At 40.3% G+C, this 16,212-nt stretch overlaps 1 protein-coding gene across 6 annotated transcripts in view; it reads right to left on the reverse strand.

Moving 5' to 3' along the window:
- The window catches only part of LOC133474142 (transcription initiation factor TFIID subunit 4-like), a 222,666-nt gene that overhangs the window by 191,758 nt on the left and 14,696 nt on the right, over window positions 1-16,212 (reverse strand). For 2 of the 6 annotated variants that reach the window (XM_061765510.1, XM_061765511.1), the window contains exons 3-4: window positions 6,203-6,376; window positions 373-522 (exon numbers count right to left, since the gene is read on the reverse strand). The exons of 1 other annotated variant lie outside the window; for it this stretch is intronic. In XM_061765510.1, coding sequence (XP_061621494.1) covers window positions 373-522; window positions 6,203-6,376 — 324 coding nt within the window. The remainder of the gene's footprint in view (window positions 1-372; window positions 523-6,202; window positions 6,377-16,212) is intronic. 3 more of the 6 variants (XM_061765512.1, XM_061765514.1, XM_061765513.1) reach the window with 3 other exon arrangements.

Raw genomic sequence — 16,212 nt, forward strand, 5'->3', positions numbered from 1 at the left:
CTGGAGGTGGCGGAAATGAAGATGTAGAGGTTCGCTTATCGTTTATCCAGGTTGGATAAAATTAGAAATAAGCTCATCAGAGGGACAGCCAAGGTTCGATGTTTTGGAGACAAAGTTAGAGAGAGGAGACTTTGATGGTTTGGACACGTCCAGAGGAGAAATAGTGAGTATATTGATGGAAGGATGATGAGCTGCCAGGCAAGAGCTCTCCAGGAAGACCAAAGAGAAGGTTGATGGATGTCGTGAGGGAAGACATGAGGGCAGCTGGTGTTCAAGAGGAGGATGCAGAAGATAGGCTTACATGGAAAAGGATGACGCGCTGTGGCTACCCCTAAAGGGACAAGCCGAAAGGAAAAGAAGAAGTGAGACAACCTGGGACACGACAGGAGCTCCAGGAGCCGCACCAATGCCTGTCGTCTGGAGGGGCTGGGGGGGGGCCTGGGCTGGAGGCGCCTGGTGGGCTGGAACCACCGGGGTCTGCTGCGGAGCTGTCACCGCCACAGCCGGCAGCACGGGGCCCTTCTGCAGAGAGAAGACAGACAAGAGAGCAAGAGAGAGAGAGAGAGAGAGAGAGAGAGAGAGAGAGAAAGAAAAAGAGAAAGAGAAAGAGAAAGAGGAGATAAATAGGACATGACACCTGGCTCGCAGCAAGGCAACAGACAACAGGAGGCGGGCGCCGCGGCACTACTGTCACATCTGGCGTGGCAACTTCGTGAACATCACACAGTGGTTCTCAAAACTGGGCACCACGAGCTACAGCTTGGGGGTCTGAAAATAATTTGCACTAAATTTTTATACTGTATCATTCTGAAAAGTGCATACAGTGATCCTGCATATTCGCAGTTCAGCATTCACAAACTTGCCTATTAGGGGGAACCTATCCTCCATTATTCACTGAAAAACTCACCTATACCCTGTTTTTGTGCTCAGGCCAAATCTACAGTATGTCAAACAAAAATACTGATTTTGCGCCACCTGATGGCATATTAGTTCCAAGCAACTAAGTTGAACCGAGAAAAGAGCTTCGTTTCATAAGGTAATAACCTTGTCTAATGGAAAAAAAAAGTTGCTCTGCGACCATCTTGTGGCATCAATAGACAGATGTGACTGTGAAGTGAATGACTAATGTGTGCAATTGCAAAGTGTCTTTGAGTGTCTAGAAAAGCGCTATATAAGAGTAATGTATTATTAGAGCTGCCAACCTGTAGAAGTTCCCATCCAGAAGAATTTGTCCAAATGTCTGAATTTCCATATTTTCAAAATTTGGTCAAGAACATTACCGCAGGACAGTTATTGCAGAATATTTTGTAATAGTATAAAAAAGGTTCTACATACTGTTCAACTGCACAGCATAATGATTACTCTGTAATAGTTAAAAAATTATAGCTCCAATATTTGTTATTTTAATGTTTTTATTGCATCAACCTTATAATAGCGGACGTAGTTGGAGTCTGAATCAAAGTATATGAGATTTTGACATGCCATTGTCAAAAAACATGTCTATGGATTAATTCGCATTTACCAATTAAATCAGCTTTATTAGATCTCTAAAGTCAATTAAAACTCAGCACTCTATTTTGCAAACAAACAAATAACATTGCTGATAGATTGAATTGGATAGTTTATGCATGGACAATAGTTTAGATTTCCATTTTGTGAAGGTATAAATGTCTTCTCTTGCATGCTATTTAAATTTTTTATATTTCAGATATCCCCTATTGCTACTGAAATGATGGAAATTTCCCCATTGTGGGACTAATAAAAGCTATATTATAAATATGTATTATTAATAATAATAATAATACTATTAACCCCGTTCTCAGGTGACGTCTCCAGTAATGTATTAATTCACTTCCCGTTCAGGGGGTGTCTTGTGAGGCCGTGAATTATTTTACATTTATATCTCCAGACGTGTATTAGTTGCCTTGTTATTTTGTTGTTCAATCTTGGTTACTCGCTGCTATAATGTAGTTCCAGTCAGATCTATGTGATAAGTGTACTGCATAACCCAACCACTTATTTGGGTGTTTTGCGACTTCATGACACAATAGCTTAGCAATTAGCATCATCATTTTCAGTGTTTTCCAACCCACTCCTTGGCCTCCCGTCGTGATAACGTAAATGATGCATGTAAGAAGCACGGTAAGAAGTGTAGTTTATTTGCTGCCATGGAGGCGATGATTAGTGACAATCTGTTGACAACGGAAGCAAAGAGAGCGTTTGCCTCCGCGTCTTGCAGCCGGGAGTCGTAATAAAATATGCATGCCCACAAGCAGCTTTTTTCCTCTCTTTTTTTTAAACAATATAGTTTTTATTTCATTAAATAAATTTATGAAACTTTCGTCCACGGATCTGCAGAATTCTGCGGATTTTTCTCGCAGAGAAATCATGTATGTAAATCGTGTAAATTTGCAAAAAAAAATGTGGGTGGGGGGAGTTAACATAGTACTCTGTCGACATTGACGGTCTGTAATTGTGACCATCATATTTACAGCATTGAAGACCGTATTATGGCAGGACAGGTGCAAATCTTCCACCATTTATATTTTATCAGTATGATCTTTCGACACATTTAAATTCATTGAATGCTTTCAAGTTTTTACATTAATACGTTTACATTAATACGTGGTTTGTTGGTGTCACGGCGGAATAAAATGCAGTTTTTAAATGGTGATTTTTACAACTCCAATTCCAATGAAGTTGGGATGTTGTGTTAAAATAAAATCAAATAAACAAATAAAATCAGAATAAAATTATTTGCAAATCATGTTCGACCTATATTTAATTGAATACACTACAAAAATATTTAAACTTTGTTTTTAGCAAATAATCATTAATTTAGAATTGTATGGCTGCAACACGTTCCAAAAAAGCTGGGACAGGGTCATGTTTACCACTGTTTTACATCACCTTTTCTTTTAACAACATTCAATAAACGTTTGGGAACTGAGGACACTAATTGCTGAAGCTTTGTAGGTGGAAGTGTTTCCCATTCTTGCTTGATGTACAGCTTCAGCTGTTCAACAGTCCGGGGACTCCGTTGTCGTATTTTACGCTTCAAAATGCACTACACATTTTCAATGGGAGACAAGTCTGTACTGCAGGCAGGCCAGTCTAGTACCCGCACTCTTTTACTAGGAAGCCACACTGTTGTAACACGTGCAGAATGTGGTTTGGCATTGTCTTGCTGAAATAAGCAGGGGCGTCCATGAAGAAGACGTTGCTTGGATGGCAGCATATGTTTCTCCAAAACCTGTATGTACCTTTCAGCATTAATGGTGCCTTCACAGATGTGTAAGTTACCCATCCCATTGGCACAAACACAGCCCCATACCATCACAGATGCTGGCTTTTGAACTTTGCTTCCATAACAGTCCGGATGGTTCTTTTCCTCTTTGGCCCGGCGGACACGAAGTCCACAATTTCCAAAAACAATTTGAAATGTGGACTCGTCGGACCACAGAACACTTTTACACTTTGCATCAGTCCATCTTAGATGAGCTTGGGTCCAGAGAAGCCAGCGGAGTTTCTGGGTGTTGTTGATAAATGGCTTTTCCTTTGCATAGTAGAGTTTCAAGTTGCACTTACAGATGTAGCGCAGAACTGTATTTACTGACATTGGTTTTCTGAAGTGTTCCTGAGCCCATGTGGTGATATCCTTTACACATTGATGTCGGTTTTTGATGCAGTGCCGCATCAGGGATCGAAGGTCACGGGCATTCAATGTTGGTTTTCGGCCTTGCCGCTTACATGCATTGATTTCTCCAGATTCTCTAAACCCTTTGGTGATATTATGAACCGTATATGATGAAATCCCTACATTCATTGCAATTGTACGTTGAGGAACATTGTCCTTAAACTGTTCGACTATTTTCTCACGCACTTGTGAACCTCGCCCCATCTTTACTTGTGAATGACTGAGCAATTCAGGGAAGCTCCAAATATACCCAATCATGGCACCCACCTGTTCCCAATTAGCCTGTTCACCTGTGGGATGATCCAAACAGGTGTTTGAAGAGCAGAATTTTATGGCTGCAACACATCCCAAAAAAGCTGGGACAGGGTCATGTTTACCATTGTGTTACATCACCTTTTCTTTTAACAACATTCAATAAACGTTTGGGAACTGAGGACACTAATTGTTGAAGCTTTGTAGGTGGAATTCTTTCCCATTCTTGCTTGATGTACAGCTTCAGCTGTTCAACAGTCCGGGGTCTCCGTTGTTGTATTTTACCCCAATTAGCTTGTTCACCTGTGGGATGTTCCAAACAGATGTTTCATGAGCATTCCTCAACTTTCTCAGTCTTTTTTGCAACCTGTCCCAGCTTTTTTGGAACGTGTTGCAGCCATAAAATTCTAAGTTAATGATTATTTGCTAAAAATAATCAAGTTTATCAGTTTGAACATTAAATATCTTGTCTTTGTAGTGTATCCTATTAAATATAGGTTGAACATGATTTGCAAATCATTTTATTCTGTTTTTATTTATGTTTAACACAATGTCCCAACTTCATTGGAATTGGGGTTGTATTTATTAAGGGAAAAAAACTATTCAAAGCCACCTGGCCCCTTGTCAAAAAGTAATTCCCCCCCCCTTTGTAGAATCATGAATAAACTGGCTAATCCCATTATTTGGAAAGCTGATTTTATTTTCACTGATCACACCCAAGCCTGATTACCTACAGACCAGTTCAATCAAGAAATCACTTAAACAGAACCTGTCTGACAAAGTGAAGTTGGACAAAAGATCTCAAAAAGCTGCAACAAATACCACTATTTAAAGATGTTCAAGAACAGTTGAGAAATTAAATAATTAATTTCAGCTATCAGCCATTTCTAAAGCTTTAGGACTCTAGCAAACAACGGTGAGAGCCATTATCCAAATAGAGAAAACATGGAACAGTGGTGAAACTCCCCAGGAGTAGCCAGCCTACAAAAATGTATTTATAATGATATAATAGCTTTTTAAAAACTGCATTTTAAGTTTACTTGGTTAATCTTTGGCTGATATTTACATTTGTTTGATGATCCTCAAAGTGGAGAAACTGCAAAATTTGAGGAGGGGGCAAATACCTTTTCACGGCACTGTACCTACCTTAGCTTTCGACCAGTTGAAACTTCTAATCTGATTGTGATGTATCACATACAGTAAGTAACTCTCGCATCCGTGAATCAATAGTTTATTTTTAGAACAAAATGCATATTATTACACTAATGAAGTCCCATTTTTTTCAAGAATATAGAATATTTTTTAGAACTGAAAGGCATTTCTTCCAGAATGAAAGGTGTAATAGTGTTCAGCCTCTATATCGCATTTTATCGTTAAGCAATAATTTTGTATGTTTTTGACAGGACACATTGGTACCTCAACTTACGACTGAACCGACTTCATTGTTTTTTTAAGATACGAGCCGTTGCTCAGCCATTTTTTTTTTATCTTAAGTTGTTAGCGCTAAATAGTGGCAGGGGACAAGCAGCAGACATTGAAAAATTATTTAAAAAAAGAGGCCTCGTGCTTGCTTCAATGCCATTCCCTGTTGAAGTTTAAACATAGAACTACCGTAGAAGCCAACCAAAATTATACTTTGGCCATGTAGCCTCTTGTGAAGGAATAAAATGACTGCAATCACATCAAGTAGTACCACTACCAGGTGTGACTATAACTAAAATGCATAAAGTGAATTTATTTTTTAAATAATTAATCCAGCCAGTCGATGATTTAAATTTTTAAGTCTTTCATGTTCATTTATTCAGCTGTTTTGTCCTAAAATCTTTTAAACTAAAATGTATTTATTCATTTTTTTAATTAATTTAGCTAATTAAATAATTGGTTAATTTATTTATTGTAAAAATAAAATAAACAATATTACATAAATAAAAAAAATAGTTACATGTATATGTAATTAATTAACCAATTTCTGGATGAATACAAATTGAAAACATAGTTCAATGTATATTTTATTCAAAATTGGTACATTTATTATAATTAAATGAAGCAGAATAATTATTAATTTATTTATTTATTTTACCTCACGAATCAAATGTGGCCCTTGAGCAAAAAAGGTTTGCCCAACCCTGTTATAGACCGTGAATTCTATGCTACAAAACCACAGCCACATTTGGTCCAAATCTGTAAAATTAGGCAGACTACAATAAATACTTTTTTTTTTTTTAAGTTTAAACGTAAAGAGAGTTTTCTCACTGGGCGGAGTGCGGGACAGGAGGTAGCGAAGGAAGAAGAAGAACAAGAAGGAGAAGAAGAAGAGGAAGAGGAGGTGGTCTGGAGGGCAGGGCTGGAAGGAGCAGGAGAGGGAGATGGCACCACCTTGGCCGGGGTCAGAGCACACTGCCTAGTGGTCTGAGAGGTCGCTGGAGACTGTCAGGAGCAGGTAGAGAGAAAAGGTGAGAAAAGGAGAAACAAAGATATCAGCGTGGACAGTAAACAATATACAGTCAACTCCATTCGCAAACTCACCTTCTTGCAAATCTTTCTGTGGAACCTAACAAACAACTATTCATTGAAATCCACTGATATTAGACTAAACCACAGTTGAAACCAGATGTTTACATACACTATATAAAAAGACTGACTGTCTGACATGAAATCAGACTAAACTTTTCCTGTTTTAGGTCAGTCACGATTACCAAAATTATTTCTATTTGGTAAATGCCAGAATAATGAGGGAATTCTTTTTGGACAATTTTCCATGACTTTCTTCAAAGTCAGAAGTTTACATACAGTAAGATTACGATGTCTTTAAACAATTTGGGAAAACAAAAATGATGTCATTTCTTTGGAAGCTTGTTCATTAATAATATTTGAGTTAATTAGAGACACACCTGTGGATGAATTTAAACTAGAAACACTTGAAACCCACTGCTTTTTTGTACATCATGGGAAAGTCAAAATAAATCAGCAAAGATATTAGGAAGTGAATTGTGGACTTGCACAAGTCTGGTCCTTGGGTGCAATTTCCAGATGCCTGAAGGTGTCATGTTCATCCATTCAAACAATTATACACAAGTATAAACACCATGGGAATGTTTTGCCAACATAACACTCAGGAACGAGATGCGTTCTGAGTCCCAGAGATGAACGTGCTTTGGTTCGAAATCTGTCTATCAACCCAAGAACAAAAGCAAAAGACCTTGTGAAGAGGCTGGCTGAAGCTGGTAAGCTGAAGCTATTCGTGGTGGACAGGGACCGGGCTGGACAGAGAGTAGTGAAAATCTGCGGAAATTGACGCCCATTGTATTTACATTGGCAAAAGAGGCCTCCAGTTCTTTAGAAGGAGTTCCTTTGTGGCCTCCTGGGTGAGTCATTGCTGCGGTAATCTTTGTAGACCTGCCACTCCCGGGAAGGTTCACCACTGTTTCATGTTTTCTCCATGTGAAGATAATGGCTCTCCCTATGGTTCGCTGGAATCTTAAAGCTTTAGAAATGTCTTGTGTATCCCTTTCCAGACTGATGTCAATTACTTTATTTCGCGACTGTTCTGGAATTTCTTTGGATCGTGTCATTATGTTGCAGCTTTTTTAGATCATTTGTCCGACTTCATTTTGTCGGGACAGATTCTGTTTAAGTGATTTCTTGATTGAACAGGTCTAGAGTTAATCAGGCTCGGGCGAGATCAGTGAAAATTAACCAAAAACTGTGATCAGCCACAATTAATTCATGATTTAACAAGGGGGTAATTCTTTTTCACACAGGGCCAGGTAACTCCGAATAGTTTTTTTTCCCCCTTAATAAATGAAATCACCATTTAAAAACAGTATTTTAAGTTCACTTGGGTTATATTTGTCTAATAATTACATTTGCTTGATGATCTTAAAGATTAAATTGGGGAACCAATGCAAAAATATAAGAATTTGAGAAGGGGGCCGATAACTTTTCACGGCACTGTAAACAAAAAGAAAAATGAAAAAATAAATAAATCAATAAATCAAACAAAATAAAAAAAAAAAGAAATGTGAAAAAAGAATTAGCACAGGTGAATCCGCGGGTGCCGAACTAGTATGCGGATTGATGCTAATTGATTTTAACTATATAAAACACTGAGTCGCATGTCATTGTATGAAAAGTGCTCTTTAAATAAAGTATGATTTGATTTATAATTCTAATACTAAATTCATACTTCTTTGTCATTCGAAATTTAAATAGGATAGCAATCAGTCTACATCAGTACGATCAATTAATCAATCAATGGTCATGATGGAAATTCTGACACTTTTGAACAGTATTGTTACATTACCAAGAGGCTTTACATTTACCTTTGCGCACTTGGAAATGTTATTTAAAAATTAAGACTTAATAAAAAAAAATCAAAAAAGAAATGAATGAGAAAAAAATAATTCCTAAATAATAAAAATAAATTATAATATTATAAATGATTAGAAATGAAATTATTATAGGTAACAATGGATGGATAAAATATTATTATTTATCCCCTCCTTCCCCTCACACATTGCAACAGTGGTAACAAATTAGCAGGTCACCTCATTGCGCCCCTCGCCAGGAAAAGCATAAGCAGGGGGAAGGGTGGGAATAAAATGGCATGGTGTTTATTCCCAGAGCTGTCTGGGCTGTCAGTCTTCCCATGATGCCTGAGGGGAGAAGAGGAAGGCGTCGTGATCTTCCTTCCTTCCTTCCATCAATAACCTCCTCAATCATTCATCAGCCTGCTGCTTGATTATTTTAAAAGGCTCAACACTGAGGTAGAAGGAGTGAGATGCGGTGACAGGGCGGCGTCACTGGCGGTGGGATACACCCTGTGCGCGCACCCCCCCACCCCCCCCATCAACCCCACTCATGTAAACTTCCCTGGGCACTTTTGGATCCTGCTAAACTTTTAGCGGCGGGGAAAATAACTCCCTCCTCCCTCACCATTCTACTTCTTTACAGTCTCTATTTGTGTGCACATGGAGTGCATTCATATGCCTCTATTATACAGTATATAATACAAAGTAGCGACTTGATTGTAGGATTAATGTGTAAAAACACAGTCACCCAGTGTTCATGCTGCCTACTCGCCAATGGCATTTTGAAACAGGATCAGAATCAGAATCAGAATCAGAATCATCTTTATTTGCCAAGTATGTCCAAAACACACAAGGAATTTGTCTCCGGTAGTTGGAGCCGCTCTAGTACAACAGACAGTCAATTGACAGAACACTTTGGAGACATAAAGACATTGACAAAAAACAATTGTGCAAAAAGATGCAGAGTCCTCTAGCACTTAGAGCAGTTCGAATGACTAATATTGCAATAGTCCGGTATGTGGCGATGTGAATACTGCCCATGGATAGCCATGCTGGCGGATAAAAATTGCCTTTGTCAAAAGCCCTGCCTGATAAAAGTCAAAGTTAGCGCGCTCATTCTGGAGAGTGTGAACAGCGTTAGTGGATTAGTTTTGTCCCCGCATTGTAAAATGCGTCAATTCGTCGTTCAATTCGGAGGAGCTGCCATCCAACCGCTCCTGGCTAAGCAGACAGGCTTACAGATTTTACCAGCTGCAGGGAGCGGTACATCAAGGAAGAGAAGACCCGATGTCGCTTGGCACCGAATTGAAGTATATTACCACGATGTATGTCTGGGATGTCAATGGTCAATGCATCCTGCAATGCAAACTAGTTCTCGCAGTACCTAGCTGCCTTCTTCATCAATGCACGAGCCGCTAATCCCAATTTAGTTATGTCATGTGGAGTGGCGGCAGCGCTGGCTTTCCCCAGCCGTAGCTAGTCATTTGGGGACCCAAGGCAAACGCAGTAACCCCTTCGCCCCCCCCAACCACTCCCACCCCCAACATTAACTGAAGCATTGTACTTCAGTTCAATTTTGTCAATTAGGACAACAAGTGAGTGTTGTAATTTAGACCACTTTGTCCTGATTTTGAAATCTGTTACGATTATCTGACAACTTAACTTAAGTTAGCCTACAAATAATTACCATTAATTAAGATTTTGAGTGTTAATGGTTACCATCAACAAGTTTTAATGAGAAAAATATATTTTCTGAGTTACATAAAGTCCTTAAGAGCCTTCTTGAGGATTACTGTATAACAAGTGAATCCTCTCAACACTTTTACTGGAATCGCTAGGAAGATTATTTAATATAGTTTATCAATTCAACCACTTGTATACTCACATCTTGGTGATAAAACACGTCACTCGTGTCACACTTTTATCTCTCGGCTGACACTGAAAGCAGTGCTAATGCTACTGGCAAGAGATGAAGTAAAATCAATCAGTCAGTATTCAACTGTGATGGAAGGTTTTTCTTTTTACAGTTCAATAGTAAAATAAAGGTTTGTTATTCATATCAATTCACCATAAAATTTAGGCCTGGCCTAAAGGAAAGGACTTATTTACTGTATTTGTTGGCTGCATTCAATGTCGTGTTGGTTATACTATAGCATTATTTATTTCTTGTGTTCAGTGAAAAGGCTGAAGATAAACTTCCCCAAGGATAAGCGGTATGGGAAAATAAATGAATGAATGAATCAATAAACTTCTCCAAAAAACTTGCATGCTAAATGGCAATTGTAATATTTGTTAAAAAAAAAAAGTTAAGTATTTTCCCAAATCGTTCAGCTGTAGTCCTGATTGACGACCACTAGTTTTAACGGGGCCCACATTTTTAAAAGCTAATTGGCTTCCCAGTGAAGAGGACTGTTTAAGTGTGGCTAAAGGTTTAGCCATATGAACTCGTGATCTAGTTGCTAAAAGGTTTCACGACCCAGTGCCAGTCCTGCTCATTGTTTGCGTAGTAACAAGTGGGCTGTGCAAATGTGACACAACTGGGAAAAAATAATTGTCCTCGTGTCAGGTCTCCCTGTCCTTTGTGTGCTATGTGGGGGGAGCAATCCCTCTGCCCCAAGTTGCCAATAAGTATAGTGAACGTGTCTGGCATATTACATTTTTAAAATTCGACATGGCCAGGAAAATACATTGTGTTCCTGCCCATCTCCCTGTCCTTTACAGTGGAAGGAAAAAGTATGCGACTCCTTTGGAATTTCTGACATTTCCGCATAAATTGGTCATCAAATGTAGTCTGATCTTTATATACAGTAAATCACAAGAATAAACAAAGAGTCTGCTTAAACTAATACAACACAAAAAAAATTATAGTATGTTTTGTGTCCTCAGTTCACAAACGTTTATTGAATGTTGTTAAAAGAAAAGGTGATGTAACAGAGTGGTAAACATGACCCTGTCCCATCTTTTTTGGAACGTGTTGCAGCCATAAATTAATGATTATTTGCTAAAAACAATAAAGTTTATCAGTTTGAACATTAAATATCTTGTCTTTGTAGTGTATTCAATTAAATATAGGTTGAACATGATTTGCAAATCATTGTATTCTGTTTTTATTTTTGTTTAATACAACGTCCCAACTTCATTGGAATTGGAGTTGTATTTTTTAGAGCATAACGTAAACATTCAGAGGACAGGGAGGAAAAAGTAAGTGAACCCTGGGATGAATGAATGAATGAATTTTGGACCATTACTCCTGACAAAACTCTTGCAATTCAGCAAGATTCCTGGGATGTCTGGCGTGAATAGCTCTCTTGAGATCATGCCACAGCATCTCAATCAGGTAGAGGTCAAGACTTTGACTGGGCCATTCCAGAAACATTTTTGATGATGGTGTGCTGTGCCAGTTTTCCTCCACACATGGTGTTGTGTGTTCCTCCCAAACAATTCAACATCGGTTCCATCAGTCCACAGAATATTTTGCCAGTGGTACTGTGGAAGATCCAAATGCTCTTTAGAAAACATGCAGCAATGTTTTTTTAAGACACCAATGGCTTCCTCTCCTTGGCAGAGGTGGGTAGAAACGCGCTACATTTACTCCATTAAATTGACTCAACTAACATTTTGGATAAATTGTACTTGTGAGAGTAGTTTGAATGCACCATACTTTTTACTTTTACTTTAGTATTTATGTCAAGAAGAATCAATAATTTTACTCCGTTACAATGACAGACATGCCGCTCGCTACTTTTATTAATCCATTATTGCATGTGCGATTTATTTTTAGACTTCAACTTCGACTTCCGCATATGGTGCCATTGCGTCAATCCGACATGATCACTAGTGTTATTTGACTCCAATTTACCAATCAGACAGCACAAGGCAGTCACGACTGCACACAAACCTTTTGTGGGCCAATCAAAGTGACTAATTTTGGGGGTGGGGGGGGTCATTCAGTCATTTAAGTGAATAAAGCAAATATCTTTTTTGGTAGGGCCCAATGCATGTGTTGCTGTTTTTTGAGCAGTTAAAAATGTAAACATTGGCAGGTGTGTGTGGAAGCTATCTTCGGGCGAGAGGCGGGGGTACACCCTGAACTGGTCGCCAGCCAATCGCATGGCACATACAAACAAACAACCATTCGGGCACACATTCACACCTACGAGCAATTTAGTCTTCGATCAACCTACTATCATGTTTTTGGGATGTGGGAAGAAAAACCGGAGTGCCAGGAGAAAACCCATGTAGGCACGGGGAGAACATGCAACTCCACACCAGGATTTGAACCCCGGTCCTCAGAACTGTGAGGCAGATGTGCCAACCAGTCTCACACCGTGCCGACGGAATCCCAACCATCCATTTTCTGAGCCGCTTCTCCTCACTAGGGTCGCGGGTATGCTGGAGCCTATCCCAGCTATCATCAGGCAGGAGGCGGGGTACACCCTGAACTGGTTGCCAGACAATCACAGGGCACATACAAACAAACAACCATTCTCACTCACATTCACACCTATGGGCAATTTAGAGTTGTCAATCAACCTACCATGCATGTTTTTGGGATGTGGGAGAAAACCGGAGTGCCCGGAGAAAACCCACACAGGCACGGGGAGAACATGCAAACTCCACACAGGCGGGGTCGGGGATTGAACCCCGCTCCTCAGAACTGTGAGGCAGACGCTCTAACGAGTCGTCCACCGTGCCACCCCGCCGGAATCGCAGATATTATTATTTCTTTACTTTATTTATTATTATTATTATTATTATTATATATTTTTTTTTAATTAGAAGTTCCAAGTTACTTTCTTACTCAAGTAAATATTTGGAGGACTACTCTACTTTTACACGAGTCATATCATTCTAAAGTAACAGTACTCGTACTTGAGAACAATATTTGGCTACTCTACCCACCCCTGCTCCTTGGTGTTCTCCTGTGAACCCCATTCTTGTTTTCTGTAGGTCTTCAACTGACACTCTAGGGGTGTTTTTTACCTCATTAAGCATTCTGCACAGTGTTCTTGCTGTCATCTTTTCAGGACGGCAATTCTTTGGAAGAAAAGCTACAGTGTTGAACTTTCTCCATTTATAGACAGTTTGTCTAACCATGGACTGATGAACATCAAGACTTTTAGAGATACTTTTAACCTTTTCCAGCTTTATATCAAATCAATCAAATTTGATTTGTATAGCACTTTTCATACATGAAAAAAATGCAATCCAAAGTGCTTTCCAGAGATAAAAAGAAAAGAATTGAAATCGCAGGATAAATACAAAAAACCACCCCGACCATCCCCACAGCTAAATGCAGAAACACCCATACAAACATCCATCCATCCCATCCATTTTCTGAGCTGCTTCTCCTCACAAGGGTCGCGGGCGTGCTGGAGCCTATCCCAGCCGTCATCGGGCAGGAGGCGGGGTACACCCTGGTTGCCAGCCAATCGCAGGGCACATAGAAACAAACAACCATTCGCACTCACAGTCATGGCTACGGGCAATTTAGAGTCTCCAATTAATGCATGTTTTTGGGATGTGGGAGGAAACCGGAGTGCCCGGAGAAAACCCACGCAGGCACGGGGAGAACATGCAAACTCCACACAGGCGGGGCCGGGGATTGAACCCGGGTCCTCAGAACTGTGAGGCTGACGCTCTAACCAGTCGGTCACCGTGCCGCCCACCCATACAAACATCCATCCATCCATCCATTTTCTGAGCCGCTTCTCCTCACTAGGGTCGCGGGCGTGCTGGAGCCTATCCCAGCTGTCATCGGGCAGGAGGCGGGGTACACCCTGAACTGGTTGCCAGCCAATCGCAGGGCACATAGAAACAAACACCCATTCGCACTCACAGTCATGCCTACGGGCAATTTAGAGTCTCCAATTAATGCATGTTTTTGGGATGTGGGAGGAAACCGGAGTGCCCGGAGAAAACCCACGCAGGCACGGGGAGAACATGCAAACTCCACACAGGCGGGGCCGGGGATTGAACCCGGGTCCTCAGAACTGTGAGGCTGACGCTCTAACCAGTCGTCCACCGTGCCGCCCACCCATACAAACAGACATACCAAAACAGACACACACACACACACACACACACACAAACACACAAACACACACACAGATTGTGTTGTTATAGCGCCTCAGGAGTAATACCAGTAGTAGTGAAAGGAAACTGGGAAGGACTGCGCGTGCGCGCGCACACACACACACACACACACACACACACGCAGGATCTATTGACTAACAGTATAGCTATAGTATAGAGACACGGCCACATACAGTGGGTACGTGAAGTATTCAGAACCCCTTACATTTTTCACTCTTTCTTATATTGCAGCCATTTGCTAAAATCATTCAATGTACACACAGCACCACATATTGACAGAAAAAAACAGAATTGTTGAAATTTTTGCAGATTTGTGAAAAAAGCCAAACTGAAATATCACACAGCCATAAGTATTCAGACCCTTTGCTGTGACACTCATTTAACTCAGGTGCTGTCCATTTCTTCTGATCATCCTTGAGATGGTTCTACACCTTCATTGTAATCCAGCTGTGTTTGATTATACTGATTGGACTAGATTAGGAAATCCACACACCTGTCTACATAAGACCTTACAGCACACAGTGCATGTCAGAGCAAATGAGAATCATGAGGTCAAAGGAACTGCCTGAAGAGCTCAGAGACAGAAGAACCCAAAGATCACTGTGGCTGAGCTCCAGAGATGCAGTCTGGAGATGGGAGAAAGTTCGAGAAAGTCAACCATCACTGCAGCCCTCCACCAGTCGGGGATTTATGGCAGAGTGGCCCGACGGAAGCCCGCATGGAGTTTGCTAAAAAAAAAAAAAACATCTGAAGGACTCCAAGATAGTGAGAAATAAGATTATCTGATCTGATGAGACCAATATAGAATTAAGGCTAAAAGGTTCTAAGCGGTGTGTGGGAAAAAAACAGGCACTGCTCATCACCTGTCCAATACAGTCCCAACGGTCATGGGACAGGACAACTGGTTGCAATCAAGGGAAAAATGAATGTGGCCACGTACAGGGATATCCTGGACGAAAACCTTTTCCAGAGTGCTCAGGACCTCAGACTGGGCTGAAAGTTCACCTTCCAAGAAGACAATGACCCTAAGCACACAGCTAAAATAACAAAGGAGTGGATTCAGAACAACTCCGTGACTGTTCTTGAATGTCCCAGCCAGAGCCCTGACTTAAACCCAATTGAGCATCTCTGGAGAGACCTGAAAATGGCTGTCCACCAACGTTCACCATCCAACGTGACAGAACTGGAGAGGATCTGCAAGGAGGAATGGCAGAAGATCCCCAAATCCAGGTGTGAAAAAATTGTTGGATCATTCCCAAAAAGACTCATGGCTGTATTAGCTCAAAAGGGTGCTTTTACTAAGTACTAAATACTGATGTTGATATCTTGGCTGGCTTCTTTTGACTTTCCCATGATGTTACACAAAGAATCAGTGGGTTTCAGATGTGCCTTGAAATACAACCACAGATGTGTCTCCAATTAACAGAAGCTTCCAAAGACATGACATCATCATCTGGGTTTCCCCAAATTGTTTAAAGGCATAGTAATCTTACTGTAGCAAAACTTCTGACTTTGAAGAAAGTAATGAAAATTTGCCGAAACAATCCTCTCTCATTATTCTGGCATTTAGCAAACAAAATAATGTTGGTAATCCTGATGAACCTAAAACAGGAAAAGTTTAGTCTAATTTTAAAGTATGTCAGACCATGAGATAAAAAATAAATAAATAAATGCACAGTATATGTTTCAACTGTACTTGATGTACTTGTAGTGCTTACTGAGTTGTTATTGTTATTATTCCATCCATCCATCAATTTTCTGAGCCACTTATCCTCACAAGGGGAGTGCTGGAGCCTATCCCAGCTATCATCAGGGTGTACCCGGGGTACACCCTGAACTGGTTGCCAGCCAATCGCA

Source organism: Phyllopteryx taeniolatus, chromosome 2 (genome assembly GCF_024500385.1).
Source record: "Phyllopteryx taeniolatus isolate TA_2022b chromosome 2, UOR_Ptae_1.2, whole genome shotgun sequence".
NCBI lineage: Eukaryota > Metazoa > Chordata > Actinopteri > Syngnathiformes > Syngnathidae > Phyllopteryx > Phyllopteryx taeniolatus.